Here is an 18,586-nt window from a genome sequence, read left to right as displayed (position 1 = left end):
GCAATAAAATGGCTAAAAATGCAATAAAATACCCAAAAATGCACCAACATCACAGAAAATCGAGTAGAAACACCATAATAATAAACAAAAGGTATTACAGTGAAAACGCTATCCGCAATGGCAATAAAACATTTTTTCAGGCAAGAATAAAAACGATGCGATAAAAAAAAAAAATTACAAAATTACATAAGTGTGTAAGTGGGTGTGTATACTGGGTAAAATGTGTTTTGTGTGCATGTGTGTGTGTGTATGCGCGCAAGTGCTGTGAATGTGTAAAATCCCCCAACCCCCCCAAAAATGTATGTGTGTGTAAGTATAAGTGTGTATTAGTGTAATAAGTGTGTGATTGTGTGTTTGTGTGTGTATTTGGCATTTACCTGGGCAGAAGAATCTGGAAAGACACAGGAGAGGCAGCTGCACTGAACGATCTGTGAGTAGGCAGTGCGGGAAGAGGGGGGGCCAGAGGGGGAAGCTGGAGAAGGGAGAGGCACTGCAGGGAAAGCCACGTGGATTGCAGGTATTTCATATGGGGTCCCTGGGTGATCGCGCCCCAGGGGCCACTACTCTGCTCCCAAACCCGGGAGTGCAGCAGGATGTAGAATCTACGTCCTGTGGCACTTAGGTACTTTTATACACAGGACATAGATTCTACATCCTGTGGCACTTAAAGGGTTAAGCATGCAATATTTTTATGTGTTATTTTGTAGCATGCGATATTAGCGCACGCTATTACGCACGTAACCTTTACTTTCTGAAAACAACCCCGTTCTGAAAATGACAGATTGCCTGAAAACTTGAGCATACATCACTCTAGGACGATCACATACTTGATTCTCTTTTTCACAAACTAACAAAAATCTGACTGTTAACTCCATCTTGTCTTCACAAACGCTCATGAACCACAATGTTTTTAGAGTAACGCCTACTCCAAGTAGGTGTTAATATTAGCACTAATTATTGCGATATTTCATGCTTTTAACACTTCAAATATGTCTGTGAATTATGCGTATTATTTTTATTAGATAATTACCGCAATGCGATGGAAATAACACTTTGCGATGATTGAGTTTTTTGTGCATGCAATATGAGTAGTAATGCATGCAAAATAACTTTGATGAATCGGTACTTGATTAACGTACACTTTTTAACGCACGCTTTTTAACGCATAAAACTATATGTTATGTGTTAACGACTTGTAGTGAATCAACCCCAATGTGTAAAGCAGACTTAAGTATGACTTTTGTTTTATCTTGCATAATAAATGTACATTACAAATTAACTATGTGGACCATTTTCTGTTAAGGCATGCTTTTATAAGTTACAGTTACTTGACTAAACCTGACTATTTTGCCGACCTGACTGTTCCTTCTCACTCGGTCACTTAAAGCTGCTAATGCTAATGAACTACCGCTGCACAAATCTTGTTGCTTGGGTCTTATTTACCCTAGCAAATAGGCAGTGGTTAAACAAGAGATGGAAATATTAGAGGGCCTGCATAGAAACATAATTAAAAGTAGCAATAATAAGATTGTAGCCTTATAGAGCAATCATTTTTGGCTGCTGGGGTCAGTAACCCCTATTTGAAAGTTTAAAAAAGAGGCAAAACAGAAAGAAAAAAAAAAGGGGCAGAACTGTCCTATTTGGGTTTATTCAAAATGTAAATGATTTTTAGCAGACTTAAGGTATGAAGATCCAAATTATGGAAAGACCCCTTATCTGGAAAACCCCAGGTCCCCATCGGTCTGGATAATAGGTTCCATACCTGTATATAACTCGCATTTATATTATTATTATTATTATTAACTATTTCTACCAAAGTGCATAACTTTGCACTTGTAAACACTGAACCTCATTTTCCATTTTGCTGCCCAGTTTTCCAATTTTGTCAAATCCCTCTGCAAATTGGCAGCATCCTGCATCGAACTTGAAGTTTTGCACAATTCATCATCATCAGCAAAAATAGAAACGGTACTTTCTATGCCCTCCAAGTCATTAATAAATAAGTAAAAAAAGGGGCCGACCCCTGCGGTCTCCACTAACAAAACTGGACCAATTAGAAAATGTTCCATTTACCACCACTCTTTGTAATCTATCCTTCAGCCAGTTCTCTATCCAATTACAAATATTAAGTTCTAGGCCAATATTCTTCAATTTTATTATTAAATATAATAATATATCATCTTGTGCGGAACAGCTTCCTTCTATCACGAGTTACAACCTTCTGCATCTTCTGCCTGCACTTAAGTAAGCGACAGACACTTTTTTTTTGGCTTGGAAGGCTTTTTCACACACAGCTCACACAATTCTTTCACTTACAATATGTTAATGTATTCAATGATTTTGCCCTACAAAGTATTGATTGTTCAGCGTAGCAATTCTAATCAAACTGTGTATTTATTTTATTAAATTTATATTATTGCTTTTTAATATCAATTTCATTGGATTTGTAGGTTCACATATATTTTCATTTATTGTCTGTTACAAAAAGGGTGCATTTAAATGACTGACACTAAAATTTTAAGGTACAATGCTACATAAACATCTTCAGCTGTTCAAGAGATTAGAGCCACAAAAAACTCCCCCATTTATTTCTGCAGCTCCCCATGATCCACTTTTCCCCCATTGCTGGATTTAGGAACTAGCAATAGTACCTCTGAAAATCTTCAATGTTTTTAAACTGATACTGTGAAATATAAATTATGATGAATTTGAAACTTCAGTTAAAGGGGACCCGTCACCTTAATTCAAAGTTCTTTTTTCATCATGTTAGTTAAGCAAAATAAACTTTACTTATACAACATAAATTATATAAATCTTTTTTCTCCTCAGTCTTGAAAGTTCATAGCAAGCAGGCAGCAGCCATTTTGTAAATACTGTTATTAAGACAAGCTTTGGATCAATCCCAAAATGTTGTTTGTTTATGCTCCACAATCTGGCACCTAATGCCCATGACCATATACAGGATACATAACTGCAATGTCTATGAAGTGCTGAAATCTATGAAGTGCTGAAAGGAAAATGAAATTAATTTCCTTGCCCACCTCTATGCCTGAGGCATAGAGACAAGGCAGGCAATGTATGATTGAAAGCTCAGATTTTTAAATAATTTATAACAGGTATGAATGTTTTAATTAAAAAAAAAAAAAAATTGTTTTTCATGCTGAATTGGCAAAGGACTTTTTTTCAGCAGTTTTTTATGTGTGGGTGACAGGTCCCCTTTAAAGGAGACATTTTATATAAAGTTCATATTATAAGTTCTTATTAGTTATAATATTCATCCTCCCTCAAAATTTTAAATGATGCAGAAAGAAAAGAGGTTTTGAAAGCATTTTACCTCCTAAAATTGTCATTATATGAGAGCTGCAGAGACATCCTCTGAAGTCAGAAGCCAGAGTGAAATGAAAGGTGGGAGTGTCGCTTCAGTCTCCCACAGGAAGTGGTCAGAACACTGATTACAGGCTTAACTCAACAGCAGCAGGGAAACCCCTCCAGTTTCCTCCTTCTGTGTCTCTCTGCTCCCTGGCTGCATAGTTTTGCTTGTGCTGCTGCCAGATCAATAAGCTAGTTATTGATCAATAAGCTTAGTTGTAAAATATAAAAAAATCTAATAGTAACATTTTCCTTTGTTTATACTACAATGATATTTTTCAAAGCAAATGTGCATGATTCACAAATAAATGTGCCCAAGTAGACATAATCTATAGACCATAAAATATTGTTACACACTATGCAACTTCCTGCATCTATTATTAAATTATAAAAAATATACAAACAGTGCACATTACTATGTACTCTTGTCCAATTATAGAATAACAGCTGTGTCTTTGTTTTCTCAGCAACTCCTTTTTTGCACATTGATACATGATCAGGTACAGGGAGTTGCAGGTAAAACAAAGCTGCAGCTGTTGTTCTGGAACAGTATATGACCAGGTGCAGGGAATACAAATCTGCAGCTGTTTATAAGGTGCAGGGAGTTGTAGAGAAAAAGGTTGTTCTGGAAATGCTTATATATTGTATGGACCTGCTACAAATTGTAAATTACCCCCACAAAATATTACATGTTTTTTAGTAGATTGCTTTTTTTTAATCATAGTTGTTGTTTGTTTTACATTTTTCAGTTAAAAACAGGGCACAGAGTGAGAGGAACAATCAGAGTAGGCAGGGGAAGGGAGGGGTATGAGCAGAGCAGAAACGGACTGCCTGTGGCATCACGAACAGCGCCACCCACCCTATGCATATTCACTGAACTTTAAAGGAGAATTAAACCCTAAAAATGAATATGGATAGAAATGCCATATTTTAGATTATAAACTGACTGCACTGGCTTAAAGTTTCAGCATCTCTATAGTAGTAATGATATACAGTAGGTTGTCACAGGAGCACCCCATCTTAGATTCTGTTCCCCCCCCTGGAACTGTCCAGGACAGTGCACATGACCAGTGTGCCAGTGTGGTCTGAGAAGCTGCTGAGAAGCTGGGCTAAGGAGTCATTGCAAATTATCAAGCAGAAAATTAGGGTTGCCTGTCATATAAGCTGATGCTACAGGGCTGATTATTCAATTCTGATGCAAATGCCCTGCTTTTAGATCTGACATGTAATGTGAATCTGAATGAATTATTAATCATCATTTTACTGTTCCATTTATATTCTATATATACAGTATATTTTAAGTTGGTCCCTAAGCTCAGTAGCTGACAGCAGCACAGAGCATGTGCAGGGAATCAGCAGAAAAGAAGATGGGGAGCTACTGGGGCATTTTTTGAGGCACAAATCTTCCCTGCTAAAGGTTTTTTGTCACCTTGGGCTGGTACAGAAACCCAAGATATAATGTATAACATTTCTGCCCACTTCTTTAGTTAGGCTTTAGTACTCCTTTAAGTAGATGCTGCTCTGTTACTGAAGTAGATCAGGGCCGGCGGCTCCCTAGCACATACCGAAGAAAAAAAAAAGAATGCACTTACATAATCGAATTTTTCAGCATTGCTTGATCCTTGCTGTAAAAGAAAAAAAATGTTTAAAAAGGTAAAATAATAGCCTTACTAATAATAATAAATGCATGTAATCTACCACCAACCAACAACTCCAAGACACCAAATCAAAATACAGGTATGGGACCTGTTATCCAGAATGATCAGTACCTAGGCTTTTCACAATTTGGATCACCATACCTTAAGTCTACAGAAAAATCATTTAAACATTAAGTAATCCAAGCAGGATTGTTTTGCCTGCAAAAGCATTAATTATATCTTAGGTGGGATCAAGTACAAGGTATTTTTATTATTACAGAGAAAAAGGAAATCAAATTTAAAAATTAGCATTATTTGCTTATTATGGATTCTATTGGAGATGGTCTTTCCGTAATTTGGAACTTTCTGGATAACGAGCTTCCGGATAAGGGATCCCATACCTGTACATAAATATTGAAATTACTAGTATACAATCAGAAATTTTGCATGGCACCAGTTAAAAAGAATGCAACATGATCTTGATAGTGATAGTTATTATTATTAGCAAGTATTTAAAAACACCAACACATTTCACAGCACTGTACAAAAGACTGGTGTTTATATCAAATATACAGATTAGTATTCTATTATAAATGGCTAATTCTTAGCAACTTTTCAGTTGGTCCTCACTTTTTATATTTTTTAGTTTTTAATCATCTTTCCAGCTTTCGACTGGAGGTAATTGACCCCAGCAGCTAAAAAACTATTGTTCTGTAAATATTGTTTATTGTTATTATGGTATTGTTATTATGTGAAGAACATACTGTTCTTCAACTTCAGCTTATTCTTCTTCTTCTTCTTAGCGCCCCCCATATTGTAAACGCTACTCCTCCTACAGTTTTAGGGGTACAACACCCAAAGTCTCCACACTTCTTTGCCCTATAACGGAGCAAGTTGCTTGTGCTTTTCTAAGCGATCCCGCCCCCCATCTTTTTGTGGCACCGCTCTGAACACCCCAATTTTCCCATTGACTTTGACAGGGAAGATTTTCAAACTGCTGCCACTCTTACAGCTTTGAATTTACACCCCTCAAACTTGAATAACATAATAATGGGGTCACCCCAATGAAACGGCAACATTTGTTGGATGACCCCAAAGTGGGAGGGGCCAACAACAGCCAATCAAATTTCACCCATTGACTTATGGGGAAATTGAAACTGCTGCCAATCTTACAGCTTTGAGGCTACACTCCCCAAACTTGAATCACAGTGTCATGGGGCCAGCCTGAATGAAAATATGATGATTACTGGATGCCCAAAAATGGGCGGAACTGTGAACAGCCAATCAGATTTTACCTATTGACTTGGCAGAAATCCAACCTGCTGCCATTCTCACAGTAATAACACCAGGGTCCCCAAACTTTGCAGAGTTAGGCACCGGTAACTGTGGTTCAAGGTTAAAAACTGGGCCGAGCCACCAACAGCCAATCAGATTTTACCTATTGACTTTCAATGGGGAAATTCAACCTGCTGCCATTCTCACAGTATTAACCCCAAGGTCCCAATACTTTTCACATTTAGTCAATAGAGGACTGCAGTTTTAAAAAATGGGCGGATCCACCAACAGCCAATCAGATTTCACCTATTGAATTTTATTGGTTTGATTGCAGGGTTCCCAAACTTTGGGTGATCACTGGGTGATTATGTATTCAAGGTTTTTTTTGTTTTGTTTTTTATATGGGTGGAGCCACCAACAGCCAATCAGATTTTACCTATTGACTTTCAATGGAGAAATTCAACCTGCTGCCATTCTCATAGTATTAACACCAGGATCCACAAACTTTCCACAGTTGGTCACTAGGGGACTGCAGTTTTTGTTTTGAAAAAGTGGGCAGAGCCAACAATCAGCTTTCCTATTGAATTTTATTGGTTTGATGCCAGGGTTCCAAAACTTTGCACTCAGTCACTAGGTGGCTTCGTACTCAAGGTCAGAAAAAGTGGACGGGGCCAATCCCATTTCTTTCATTGATTTCAGTGGGGAAATTTTAACTGCTGCCATTCTCACATGTTTAATGTCAGGGTCCCCAAACTTTGCACAGTTTGTCACTGGGTGACTACGTTCCAAGTTTAGAAAAGTGGCCAGTGCCAACAACAGCCAATCACATTTTACATATAGACTTCAAATGTTTAAATTTAAACTGCTGCCATTCTTTAAATATTAATACTAAGGTCCCCAAACTTTGCAGAGCTAGTCACCAGATAACTGTGGTCCAGAGTTAGAAAAAGTGGTTGGAGCCACCAACAGCCAGATTTTAAATATTGATTTTCAATGGGGAAATTCAACCTGCTGCCATTCTCACAGTATTAAAGGAGACATATTGGATAAATGGGAAAAACCCTAATATTGTAGGCAATTATGAATAATATACGGTGCTGGTTTCCCTTTGGGCTAAACATTAATCCTATCTGTAACAATGGCCCCTTTATTGGAGCTCCCTATAGATTCTATCACTTCTCTGTCCGAGTTTGAAATAAAGAGTGGGCATGTCCTAATGGTCCCCGCCAGAAGCAAAGTAGGAGGGGGAGAGCCAATCATAGCCCTGCAGTCACAGAAGCACAGACAGGCTTCAGTTCCCTATCAGGTCAGCCTAGCTGCCGATTGGTTCCTACCCTACAGTGCAGTGTACGGAGGGCCGCTGGCTCCCCAGCTCATCCAGAGAATTCAGCCAACAGGATCACTAGGGGACTGCATTTTTAGGTTTTAAAAAGTGGGCGGGCCACCAACAGCCAATCAGACTTCACGTATTGAATTTTTTTTGGTTTAAATTTAAAATGCTGCCTTTCTCACAATATTTATGTCAGGGTTCCCAAAACTTTGCAGTCAGTCAGTCAGTCACTGGCTGACTACATATTCAGAGTTAGAACAAGTGGGCAGAGCCACCAACAGCCAATGCATTTCCACCCATTAAATTTCATGGGTTTATAATTACACTGATGCCATTATTTAAGTATTAATTCCAGGGTTTTTAAACTTTCCAAAATTAGTCACTGGGTATTTGCCGTTCAAAGTTAGAAAAAAAGTAGGCGGGGCCACCAACAGCCAATCACATTTCACCTATTTACTTTCAATAGTGAAGTGTAAAATGCTGCCAGCCTCACAATTTTTATCCCCAAACTTTGCAAAGTTGGTCACTGGGGGACTCCAGTTCAAAAATAGGAAAAGTGGGTTGGGCCACTAACAGCCAATCAGATTTCATCCATTGAATTTTACTGATTTAAAGTAAAAATGTTGTCATTCTCACATTATTTATGCCAGGGTGCCCACTGCTTGTCACTGGGTGACTTCAATTCAAGGTTAGAAAAAGTGGGCACACCCAACAACCACCAATCAAAAATGTACCTATTGACTTTTATTGGTTTAAATTTAAACTGCTGCCATTCTTTAACTATTAATCCTAGGGCCCCTAAACTTTGCCGAGATAGTCACTGGGTATCTGCAGTTCCTGGTTAGAAAAAGGGTGGTGGAGCCACCAACCACCAATCAGATGTCCCTCACTGACTTTCAGTGGGGAAATTTAAATTGCTGTCATTCAGACACTATTCAAACCAGGGTTCCCAAACTTTGCACAGTGGTTATTACTATATAACTGTGGTTCAAGGTTAGAAAAAGTGGGTGAAGCCAACAAATAATCAGATTTCATTCAGTGACTTCACGTTTTTCAACCCAACATGAAGTCTGTTCTCAAACTTCCCTTTCTAGTTTTTACTTGTTGTTACTTACATTTCTTTTTAGATCCTCCTCTATTCATATGCCTGTCTCTCTTTTAAACCTGCCTGGCTGCTAAGTTAAATTGGACCCTAGCTACCAGATAGTGGCTGAAATTCCAAACTGGAATGCTTCTGAACAAGCAACCAATTTAATCAAAAGCTGCAAATAATAAATTTAGACTAAGTCTCAGAATAGCACTCTCTACATTATATTAAAGTTAATATAAAGGTGAACAACCCCTTTAAAGCATAAGATAAGGACATTTCTGTGGGGCTTGCCAAAATGTTAGGCACTCCTACACAGTGAAATAAACTGCTTTTTCCCTGGGCTGGTGCTCCTGTTAAAAAGAAAAAAAAGGCAAACTGAGAGCCAATCTGCCCATTTTATTTACTTTCCAGGCACCTAAGGCTTAAGCATGAATAGTAGAGAAACAGGTTCAGATTTTACTCTGCTTCACATCGGGGTAGTTGCCTGTCTGGTATTTGACCAGCCTGGCCAGGATACATATTACCAAATTACCAGCAATGTACTTGCCAGTAAATTTGTAATACCCTATAAATCCCACCCTCTCCACTACCCAATTACCCCTTATAAGCACAGGCTCTCTGCCATCTGATATCATGCCTGCCCCCAGTGCCATCACTGCCCGCCTCTGACCCAAAGGCCAGTATTATGCAGGAAAAAGGTGCAAGTCAGTCAAAGTTTGAGACACCTGGGAGAAAAAAATGGTGGCGTGGCACTCTTTTTGTTTTTTCCATTGGAGAGTTTAGAAGTGATTGGATTCTGGGACTTGAAGTCCCTTAGTTTTCCATGGTGAGTAGCGTACAGATGCTCTGTAATGCAAAGAGTCTTTAAGTTCCAGAGTATATCACTTCTCAATAGAACAAGGTGAAAGAGGAGTTAATTCAGAGAAGACTAACTGAATGGGGGTATATTTAAGGTGTTACCTCTAGGGTTCCTTTTGCACAGTGTCAGCATGCAGATTTTGCCTTATATGATGCTGAAGATGCAACTGGGACACACTTTATAAATGGCAGAAGAAAATGGTGGCCCGTTGCTTGAAAAGACATAGGAATTCTGTGTAGCAGTCAAGAGAAAAAAAGTAGATTGCAGCAATTTTTTGTATTTACCACCATTCCCACTCCTCGTAATTAAGGAATTTTTAAGGAGAAGGAAAAGTTCAATAGTTAGGCAGCTCACAGTGATTTTAATTGCTTACCTGATACCCAGTCGGTGCTCCTGTTAGCAGAAAACTGCTGGGGTACTTGCAAGTGAGCGATTTTTTTTGTTAAAGTTCAGCTTTTCATTGTGCCTGCGCTCCAGCGAGAAGACAGAAGGAGCAGGAAGAGGATTACTCAGCGCATGTACCCTGAGCTGGTGCAGTTTTCTGCTATCAGAAGCAACAGCCCAGGGGATCAGGTAAGCTGGTTATAATCACTGGGGAGTACCTAACATATGGCACCCTTAGTGATTTGTAAGAAATCGTGTATCTTGGGTGCCTTTATTTGTGATATATATATATATATTAATAAAATGTGCCGCAGAGTTTATTATATATATATATATATATATATGTGTGTATGTGTGTATGTTTGTGTGTCTCTATACATATACACTGTGTAGAGGGTAGCTCTAAGGGCTCTGGCACACGGGGAGATTAGTCGCCCGCGGCAAAACTCCCTGTTTGCGGGCGACTAATCTCCCCGAGTTGCCTACCCCTGCCATCCCACCGGCAAACATGTAAGTCGCCGGCGGGATGGCAGACGCGGCGGGCGATTTCAGGAAATCGCAGAAAAAGACTCGCAAGTCTTTTTCGGCGATTTGCGCGAAATCGCGCCGCCGCGTCTGCCATCCCGCCGGCGACAGTTTTGCCGCGGGCGACTAATCTCCCCATGTGCCAGAGCCCTAATGATTAATATAAACCAGTTTTTCAAGTTGCACCCGAAGCCAAATCTCCATATCAAAGGGTTTTTCTGTGGATGGTGGGACAGTACGTCTGTGAGAAGCCATAAAAACTCAACAGTTACTGAACAATGGGCAAGGTGTGGTTTTTATCAACCCCCATCTGATCAGTTGGTATGTGGAGGGCAGTGGCTGAAAGGTGTATAAATGTGGACTGGACAAAGGAACCTGGGGGGGGAAGAACCTGGGAGGAGCACCTGGATCTGGATCAGAAGTGACCAGGCAGGACGTGAGACAGACGAGAGGACACCAGACCACAATGTTCTGTGTTTTTTGGTAGCTATAATAATGTAGACTTGTTATTAATCTGTATATGTAAATAATGTAAATATATTTTGTTTTGTTAACTAATCATTTAATTGTAACAATCCATTGATTTGCTACTCAATATATTCATTTTAATATATACTTATTGGTGTGGGTTATTTGTCTGCTTCTCAAAAGAACCGTAACCCTAGTAAGAGGGGTGATTGTTATTATTATTATATTATTATTATATATAGTTCAAATCTTACAGATTAAACCTTTCCTTTTACTTTATTGTTTATCTACATTAAACATTAAAGCTGTCCATACAAGCTAAATTTTTAGTGTATCCAAACCACCTGAGCACACTAATATTGTACCTTTCGATGGCCACGTTCTATTGTTTTGTTCATTAAAGCAAACGTTCCAAACGCCTGGGGGTTTAAGAAGTAAAGAAGAGTTCTGACTACAAACTTAGGACCAGTCGAAGGATTATCAGGAGATATAGAGTTGAATATTTTTCTTTATATTTTGCTTTTCTAAAGCATGTCAGGAGGCCAAAACACCTCTGGTATGTAGCAACTCTATGAGCTATAAACACAAGTCCAACATGCATATAGAACAAACCACCTCCTTTTAACAGAAACTCATATACAGTACTGAAGGACAAGCTGTAAAGGCAGCTTCTTTTAAAAAAAAAAAAAAAAAAAAAAAAATAATAGCTAGAATTTGTAAATATTAATCCCAGGGCTGGAATACTAAAGCAGCATTGTCATCATATCATAACATCTTAGGCATACCTAGCTAACCTTAGACTTGTGCATGCATAATAAAACTAAAATTTCTGATTTTAGGCTTGCACATGTGCAAGGATGCGTAGGGACCTCTAAGTAGAAAATATGGCGTGGGTGCATTTTTTCCTGGAAAGGAGTACAGGTTTGAATTTACTAGGGGGTGTCTAACATAATGGCACTCAAAAGTAATTTCTTGTCCTTTAAAGTACATTTGGGTCTATTCTTAAAAACTGTAGTAAAGCAACATAAGCATAACACCTTATGCTGTACAGTCTGAACATATGCATTCTAACAAAGTTTTACAGATATACCCATTTACAGTATTTCTCTTCAACTCTAAAACCACTCAGAAGAATACACAGTGTTATCTACATGTAACTCACCTTTATTAAAGAAGTGATCACAATAGCACCAGCATTTACCATAGGATTGTGCGGTTTCTCTGGAAAATGAACAAAGTGCAAAATGTATTATTTGAGATATGTTGCATCTTAAGGCTTTCAACTGCCAGCTCAGTTTTCCAAAACATTTTGTAAAACATTAGTGGCACTACCTGATGGAAAATATTGTTTATCTAGAAAAACTATATAATGGCTATTATTCTTTTCTAAACAAGACAGGATATGCCTACATTTTTGTGTAATTAAGTCTCAAAGTATATATTTATATATTTATATTTTCCATTGGAATATAATGTAAATTAATCATTTTGTATGCACGAAAACACACCTGACTGAAAACACCAAATTGAGTGCCTCAAAACAAAAATGTTATTTTTTTTTAACCTGTAAGCCACATTGAATTGTGAAAAGAGTTATGTAACACAAGAATAACAAAAAAAAGTTCCTGGGGGGCTAGGATTGGATATTAGGTAGGCCCTTTGTGGACTGGCAGCCTTCAAGAAGGCTCTGTTGGGTGATAGATCTGGTTTAATGTAAACAAAACTTGCCTCCAAGACAGAAATGCAAAAACAAGCACCTAAATTGAGGCCAGTGGGAGCAACAGACAAGGGTTTGGTGAACAACATGTTGCTAGCAAGCCACTGGTTGGGGTTTGCTAATATAGATCAAACGCAGCAGTACAAAAGTAAATTTTCAAAGCATTATACCAAAAATAAGTATATTTTAGAATCCAAGGCCGTATAATAAATACCAACATTTGCCATCAAAGCCTATATTTTATGAAAGAGGACATACCAGTGAAATCAAAACATTGCAAATAACTAATTAAAGACTAATTTAGTTTACAAGCTTATTGCTAAATTAGGCTCCCACTAAATAAAAGTGATACATACACTGCAGTTCATTACAAGTAGTGTTTTCATTTGTACTAAACCTGAAAAAGTATGATAGCTGAAAAGCCATGAATCAAACAGAAAAAAGTAAACCTTTGGAAAGTAAACAGTTTTTACAAAATATATGAAAATCACCTTAAAGGACATGTAAAGCCTACATTTGCCTACAATGTATATCTGTTGGGCTAGCCTGCGTTAAGAGCTATGGATAGAAATGTGTCAAGTTCCTTTTCAAATGTACAGGTTGGGTCACCCGGCAGGGATTTATAAGTGTTAGAAATGGCTAATTGCCCCAGCAATTCCTCATGGTAGTATACATAGTAAAGAAGTACAAAAGAGCCCCCCTTGCCTGCTAGTCTGATGACTAGATTGGTAGGTAATCAGTCCTGCTTTAATGGCAAAAGTAACTTTGAGCATACTAAACCACCTCCCACGATATGCACTTTTGGGAAAGTTTTATCCCTAGAGGCCAAAAATGCGGGCAGGATGTCTAGACCACATCCAAAACTGTCTCCTGCAGAACGTGAAGCAATCAAAACCTTAAAACAGGACACCATCTAGTCATCAGACTAGCAGACAAGGAGAAGTGTCTGTGAATCCAACATCTATGTGCCTGTATACACACAGTTGTATGTGCAGAGGTCTGTAACATTGCTGACATTAATGTGGCACTGTCACTGGTATGGAGGAAGTCTCTTTTTTACACTCTTTTGTTACACCTGTATCTGGCTATTGAAGTAAGATTTGTATCTGCGTGTGTAAATAGCAGCAAATCTAAGCCTCTGGGTGAGCAGCACAAAACCCAAAATGCAAAAGAGCCTGAAGTGCTGTGTGTATATTGTATATGTGTGTGCGTGGACAGAAAGGATATAAACAATAAGCTGCTTTACAGTTATATGTACAAATGCAGCTGCATCAGCACCCAGCCCAGTGTAACATTCTTGTAAAATATAGATATATATTGTGGGTTCCTATATTTTATTAATCATTAATGAAACCTTTCTTTAGTAGAGGAAACAGTCTAATTAACTTAGCACCTGGTTGTCTGTACCAAATCAGAGGGAATCCTGACATCACGGACCAGGCACTTATCAAACCTAAGGAGAGGTATACTTAGGCTGTGTAATCTTCTAGAGTTATGGTTTCATAGAGTGTGTTTATATGGTGTGGTGTGGGATTATTATTATTTAGGTGGTCGGGTCCCTGTGTTTCATTTTAGTGTGTTTAGTTAAGTTAGTTTGTGTATATTTGTAGCGTATTGTAGTCTATAAGATTTATATGTACTGTATATTGTAGCCTCTTGTTTTATGTGTTTTAGCTACTTTATGATTTATGTTTATGTAAATATTTGTTTCCAATCAATATAAAATCATTTTTTACATTTATTGTTCAGTGATCTCTTTGCCACACTATACTGTAGAACTTTAGTTAAATTAATAATCTTACACCAGCCTGGCTCCATTCCTTTACTTTCCCTTTGCACATGTCTGGGGCATGATCGCCCAGGGGTCCCATAGGTTACTACATTCTGGTTGTTTCCTAGTCTCCTGTCTCCCCCCTAGTGCCACCCCTCACAGGATCTACAGAGAAGACAGCTCCCTCCGGTTCCTGGGTCCCTCCTGCGGATTTCCAGCTTGCATGTTCTCAAGTTAGTGTAACATACAAACATAAACACACACCTTTTTGGGGAGGTTTCACACATCCACAGCACTCACGCACAATACGCATTTTGCGCACACACACAATTTTATGTTTTTTTGGGGGGTGGATTCTTTTTTCTTTTTTTGTTTTAAAATCGTGGTAGCAATCCGAAAGTTATGAAATTTTCGTATCCGAACGAAAAAGGTGAAAACCTTTCTGACTTTGAAACTTCAACGCATGATTTTGGAAGCCTTCCATAGGACTCAAATGGCACTCTGCAGCTCCAACCTGGCCAAAAGATAGTCACAATACCAAAGCTTGAATGAAGGGGGTCAAAGTATTTTTTTGTGTATTAACAAAGAGCAATTTGTATGCACTAACTTAATTTAGGGTCTCTAAATGCCAGATACTTTGGTAGTCCTTTGCACAATGGGCATTAAACTGTTCAGTGTACCCTTGGCTTTCCTATTTAGGATATTTTTTCATGGTAACTAATGTTGATGGGAGATATGATGCTTGAAAGTGGAAGCTTTGAGGCAATATTTTAAAATTGTCATAATTTTTTATGGAAACTGCCAAATTCAGAAAAGCATTGCTTTTCTAAAATATATGGTTTCCTGGGGTAAACCTAATTTTCCAGGATTTTTGGCTTTGGAATCTAATCTGCTGTATTCTGCTGTAATGCTTTGAAAATTTGGTGATATACTGCTGGGAGTTTTTGATCTATGGAAGTTAGAAATCTCAATAAAACTATAATTTTCAGGTATTGGCATGTTCGGGAGACATGAGGCTTTCTAAAACAGTTGATTTTGTGTCCATTATATAAAATATGTTTCTGGTATAAATCCCTATATCGTTAAAAAAAAAAAAAAAAAATTATATATATATATATATATTTTTTTTTTTTCTTTTCTTTCTTAATATTTAGAGCTCTAAATCTTGTTCCAGAAGTGGAAATAAACTATATATATTTTTCCTACCTAAACTAAATCCCACCCCCCAGTAAATGCCCCTAAAATGAGAGAGCACAGAATGTTTACAAAACACCTGGCACTGTGGTGAACCAAAATGTGAAATTCTGATGGCACTTAAATGGTTAAAACATTTTTTTTCTCTTTGCATGTAGTGCTGCAACAAAATAACATACTTGGTATGCAACAAGGAGAAAAATAATTTTTAAGTATATATTATAAAAAAAATAGTACACAGATTTAAAAGTCAGTTGAAATATGCAGTCTATGCTATAAGACTATCACAGCTAATTTATAATTAAAAACTTGATTCAAATCTCAACAATAGCAAATTACTCATTTGAAATTTGCAGAACAGCCAGTTCATGATACAGAAATCCTGTAAGATTTCAGATGAGCCTTAAAACTGAAGTGTTATTGACTTACTATGCAACTGGTTGATCACTGTTCAACAATTTCAATGTGAAGCTAGTTTAAATGGGTCAGTGACCCAAAATGGCCATTAGTCTTCAGACTTACAACTGGATCACATAGCTGGCAAATATTTGTCTAGCATACCTTATATATAGCCAAGTGCTTCCAATCATTGGAAGAATCAAGGAATATTTTTCCATTAAAAAAAGTATTCCAATAAAATTTGTTTCCATGAAAAAGCCATCTAGGGAGTGTACCCTCCTCTTATAAGGTAAAGAAGTTAGAAGTACCCAAGAATCAGAAGTCACTGATTTTAAAGGCATAAGCCCACAGTGTTTAATAAATAGCGGACTTGCATAGGAGACCTTTAGAAAAACCCAAAACATATTTCGATTTCTGCCACATACAAGCCTATTCAAACTATCCGTTTTTTTCATGTTTATTATTAAAACGTTTTTATTACATTTACCTACCATCTTCATTAAGAAATAATTTGTTGAACCGTAAGCCACTGGGCTCTTTTCCAACATATCGGTGTACATACTCTGTGCTGAGGTCATTTACTGCAATGGCATATTTCAAAGGTTTCACACAAGACTGGAGGCAAAATGGTACTTTGGTATCACCTACTGAATGCCTGCAAGAAGACAGATTAAAATGAACATAAGTAACTCAACCTAAAATAGATACACAAATACAGATGTTTTCAATAATCTTTTTCAAAACCAGACAGGTGGCAACCCTTTATCACCACCCCCTCCTTTTCCCTCACAACAATCCATTAGCAGAGAATAGGAAGGTAGCAAGATAGCAGCTACATAACAACTGTATTGCTAAAAGTGGTAGATATGACAATAGAACTCAATAGTAAAAAAATCCAAGTCTGGCTCATGACTCTTCCCATTACAATGAGTAGGAGAAACAATAGGTTATATGACAGCAGTTCTTAAGTGCAGCACTGGCTCCTTCTGAAAGCTCAAAATCAGGCACAATGCACTGAGATTGCTACCTACACCATAAAAATCATGACAGATTCCTCTCACTGTTCATGTTCTAGCTCTGGGATGTCATGTGTCCAAAGACAATAGGCTTGGTCAAAGAGTGGCTTAACTGTTTCAGAATCTCTTTATATAGCCTGGATAGAAGTTTGGCTGGAGATGGGGAGAGCAGGATGTCCTCTAGGGTTAAAGTAGTTATAATGAGGGGAAGGGTGTGGAACTGTGCATGAAAGGCATGCCTAAGCTGGAAGTATCTATAGAGTTGTACCTGTTAGCCCAAGGCTCTTTCTTGCAGGTCTTGGTGTGTGGGGAACTGGGAACCAACTGTATGGTCACCAAGTTTTTTAAAACCCAGTCACGGCCAATAAATGTAGTCTTGTAATTCCTGTAGGTGGGGTAGGAGCGAGTTGGACCAGAGTGGGAGCTGAGGTGAGAGAAGTGGCCATGGGTGGTTTAGGATTTTCAGGGCTGTGGTCCATGCCTTGTGTGGGGTCAGTAAGGTGTTTGGTAGAGTGGTCATATCTGAGTGGTGTCTGCAGGGGTAGGTACTTAAGCCTTCTATTCAATGGAGAATAGATGCTTGGAGTGGTGTGTTAGGGTTGTATGGGTTGGGAGCAAGGCACAAATGTATATAGTAAATCTGGGAGGCTAAATAGTAAAAATAAAAGTATGGCAGGGCCAAGCATCCATTTTCAATGGTTGCTGTTAATCTCTCCCAAAAGATGCGAGGGGTGCTGTTGGCCCAAATGAATGAAGATATGATTTTGTTTAACTTTTTTTAAAAAGAATCGAGGGATTATAAATGGGGTGTTGTGGAATATATACAGGAGCTTAGGCAGAAATATCATCTTGATAATGTTCACTCTTCCCCAATGCATGAGCGGTAGTCTGGCCCAGGTTTTAAGAGCTTGTGACAGGGAGTCCATTATAGGGTCTAAATTGAGTTGTAGGAAGAGTTGGGGGTCTGGGTGTATCCATATCACCAGGTATTTAAATGATGTAACCCATTTCAGCTGTGTCTGTTGGGGAGGTGGAGTATGAGGGGAAGGGGCAATGATAAATAGCTGTGATTTTTCCCAGTTAATACGGAGTCCTGAGTATTTTTGGAGACCCCTAATGGATGAACACCCCCTTATTAAAAAGAACTGGAGATAGGGGGCACCCTTGTCTGGTTCCCCTGCGGAGATAGAAGGGGGGAGAGATGAAATTGTCTTGGCAACCGGGGATTTCAGGAGTAGTTTAATCTATTGGATGAATTTGGCCAAATCTGTGGAGCACTTCCCAGAGGTAGTTTCACTCTACCAAGTCGAAGGCTTTCTCAGAGTAAAGCGAAGCCACAACTCAGGAGCCTTTGTTGGTATGTGGGAGTTGGAGGTTAGTGACGAGTCGACAGAGGTTGAAGTCCGTCGCCCTTCCTGATATGAAGCCTGATTGGTCTGGATGTATTAGATCCTGTATAGCCCAGGTAAGTCTGGTAGCCAGAATTTTTGCCAATATTTTGGCGTCAGTGTTTATGAGTGATATTGGGCAGTATGAGCTACAAAGAGTTGGA

The 18,586-nt window shown here is 38.4% G+C and overlaps 1 protein-coding gene across 4 annotated transcripts in view; it reads right to left on the bottom strand.

Moving 5' to 3' along the window:
* Nucleotides 1-18,586, bottom strand: part of gls (glutaminase) — a 166,983-nt gene that overhangs the window by 71,680 nt on the left and 76,717 nt on the right. For 2 of the 4 annotated variants that reach the window (XM_031892945.1, XM_031892947.1), the window contains exons 6-9: nt 16,510-16,673; nt 12,100-12,158; nt 11,303-11,356; nt 4,962-4,994 (exon numbers count right to left, since the gene is read on the bottom strand). In XM_031892945.1, coding sequence (XP_031748805.1) covers nt 4,962-4,994; nt 11,303-11,356; nt 12,100-12,158; nt 16,510-16,673 — 310 coding nt within the window. The remainder of the gene's footprint in view (nt 1-4,961; nt 4,995-11,302; nt 11,357-12,099; nt 12,159-16,509; nt 16,674-18,586) is intronic. The other 2 variants (XM_031892946.1, XM_031892948.1) reach the window with 1 other exon arrangement.

The sequence above is a fragment of the Xenopus tropicalis genome, chromosome 9, assembly GCF_000004195.4.
Source record: "Xenopus tropicalis strain Nigerian chromosome 9, UCB_Xtro_10.0, whole genome shotgun sequence".
NCBI lineage: Eukaryota > Metazoa > Chordata > Amphibia > Anura > Pipidae > Xenopus > Xenopus tropicalis.
The sequence above is the reverse complement of the archived record's forward strand: the minus strand, read 5'-3'. Positions and strand labels throughout refer to the sequence as shown.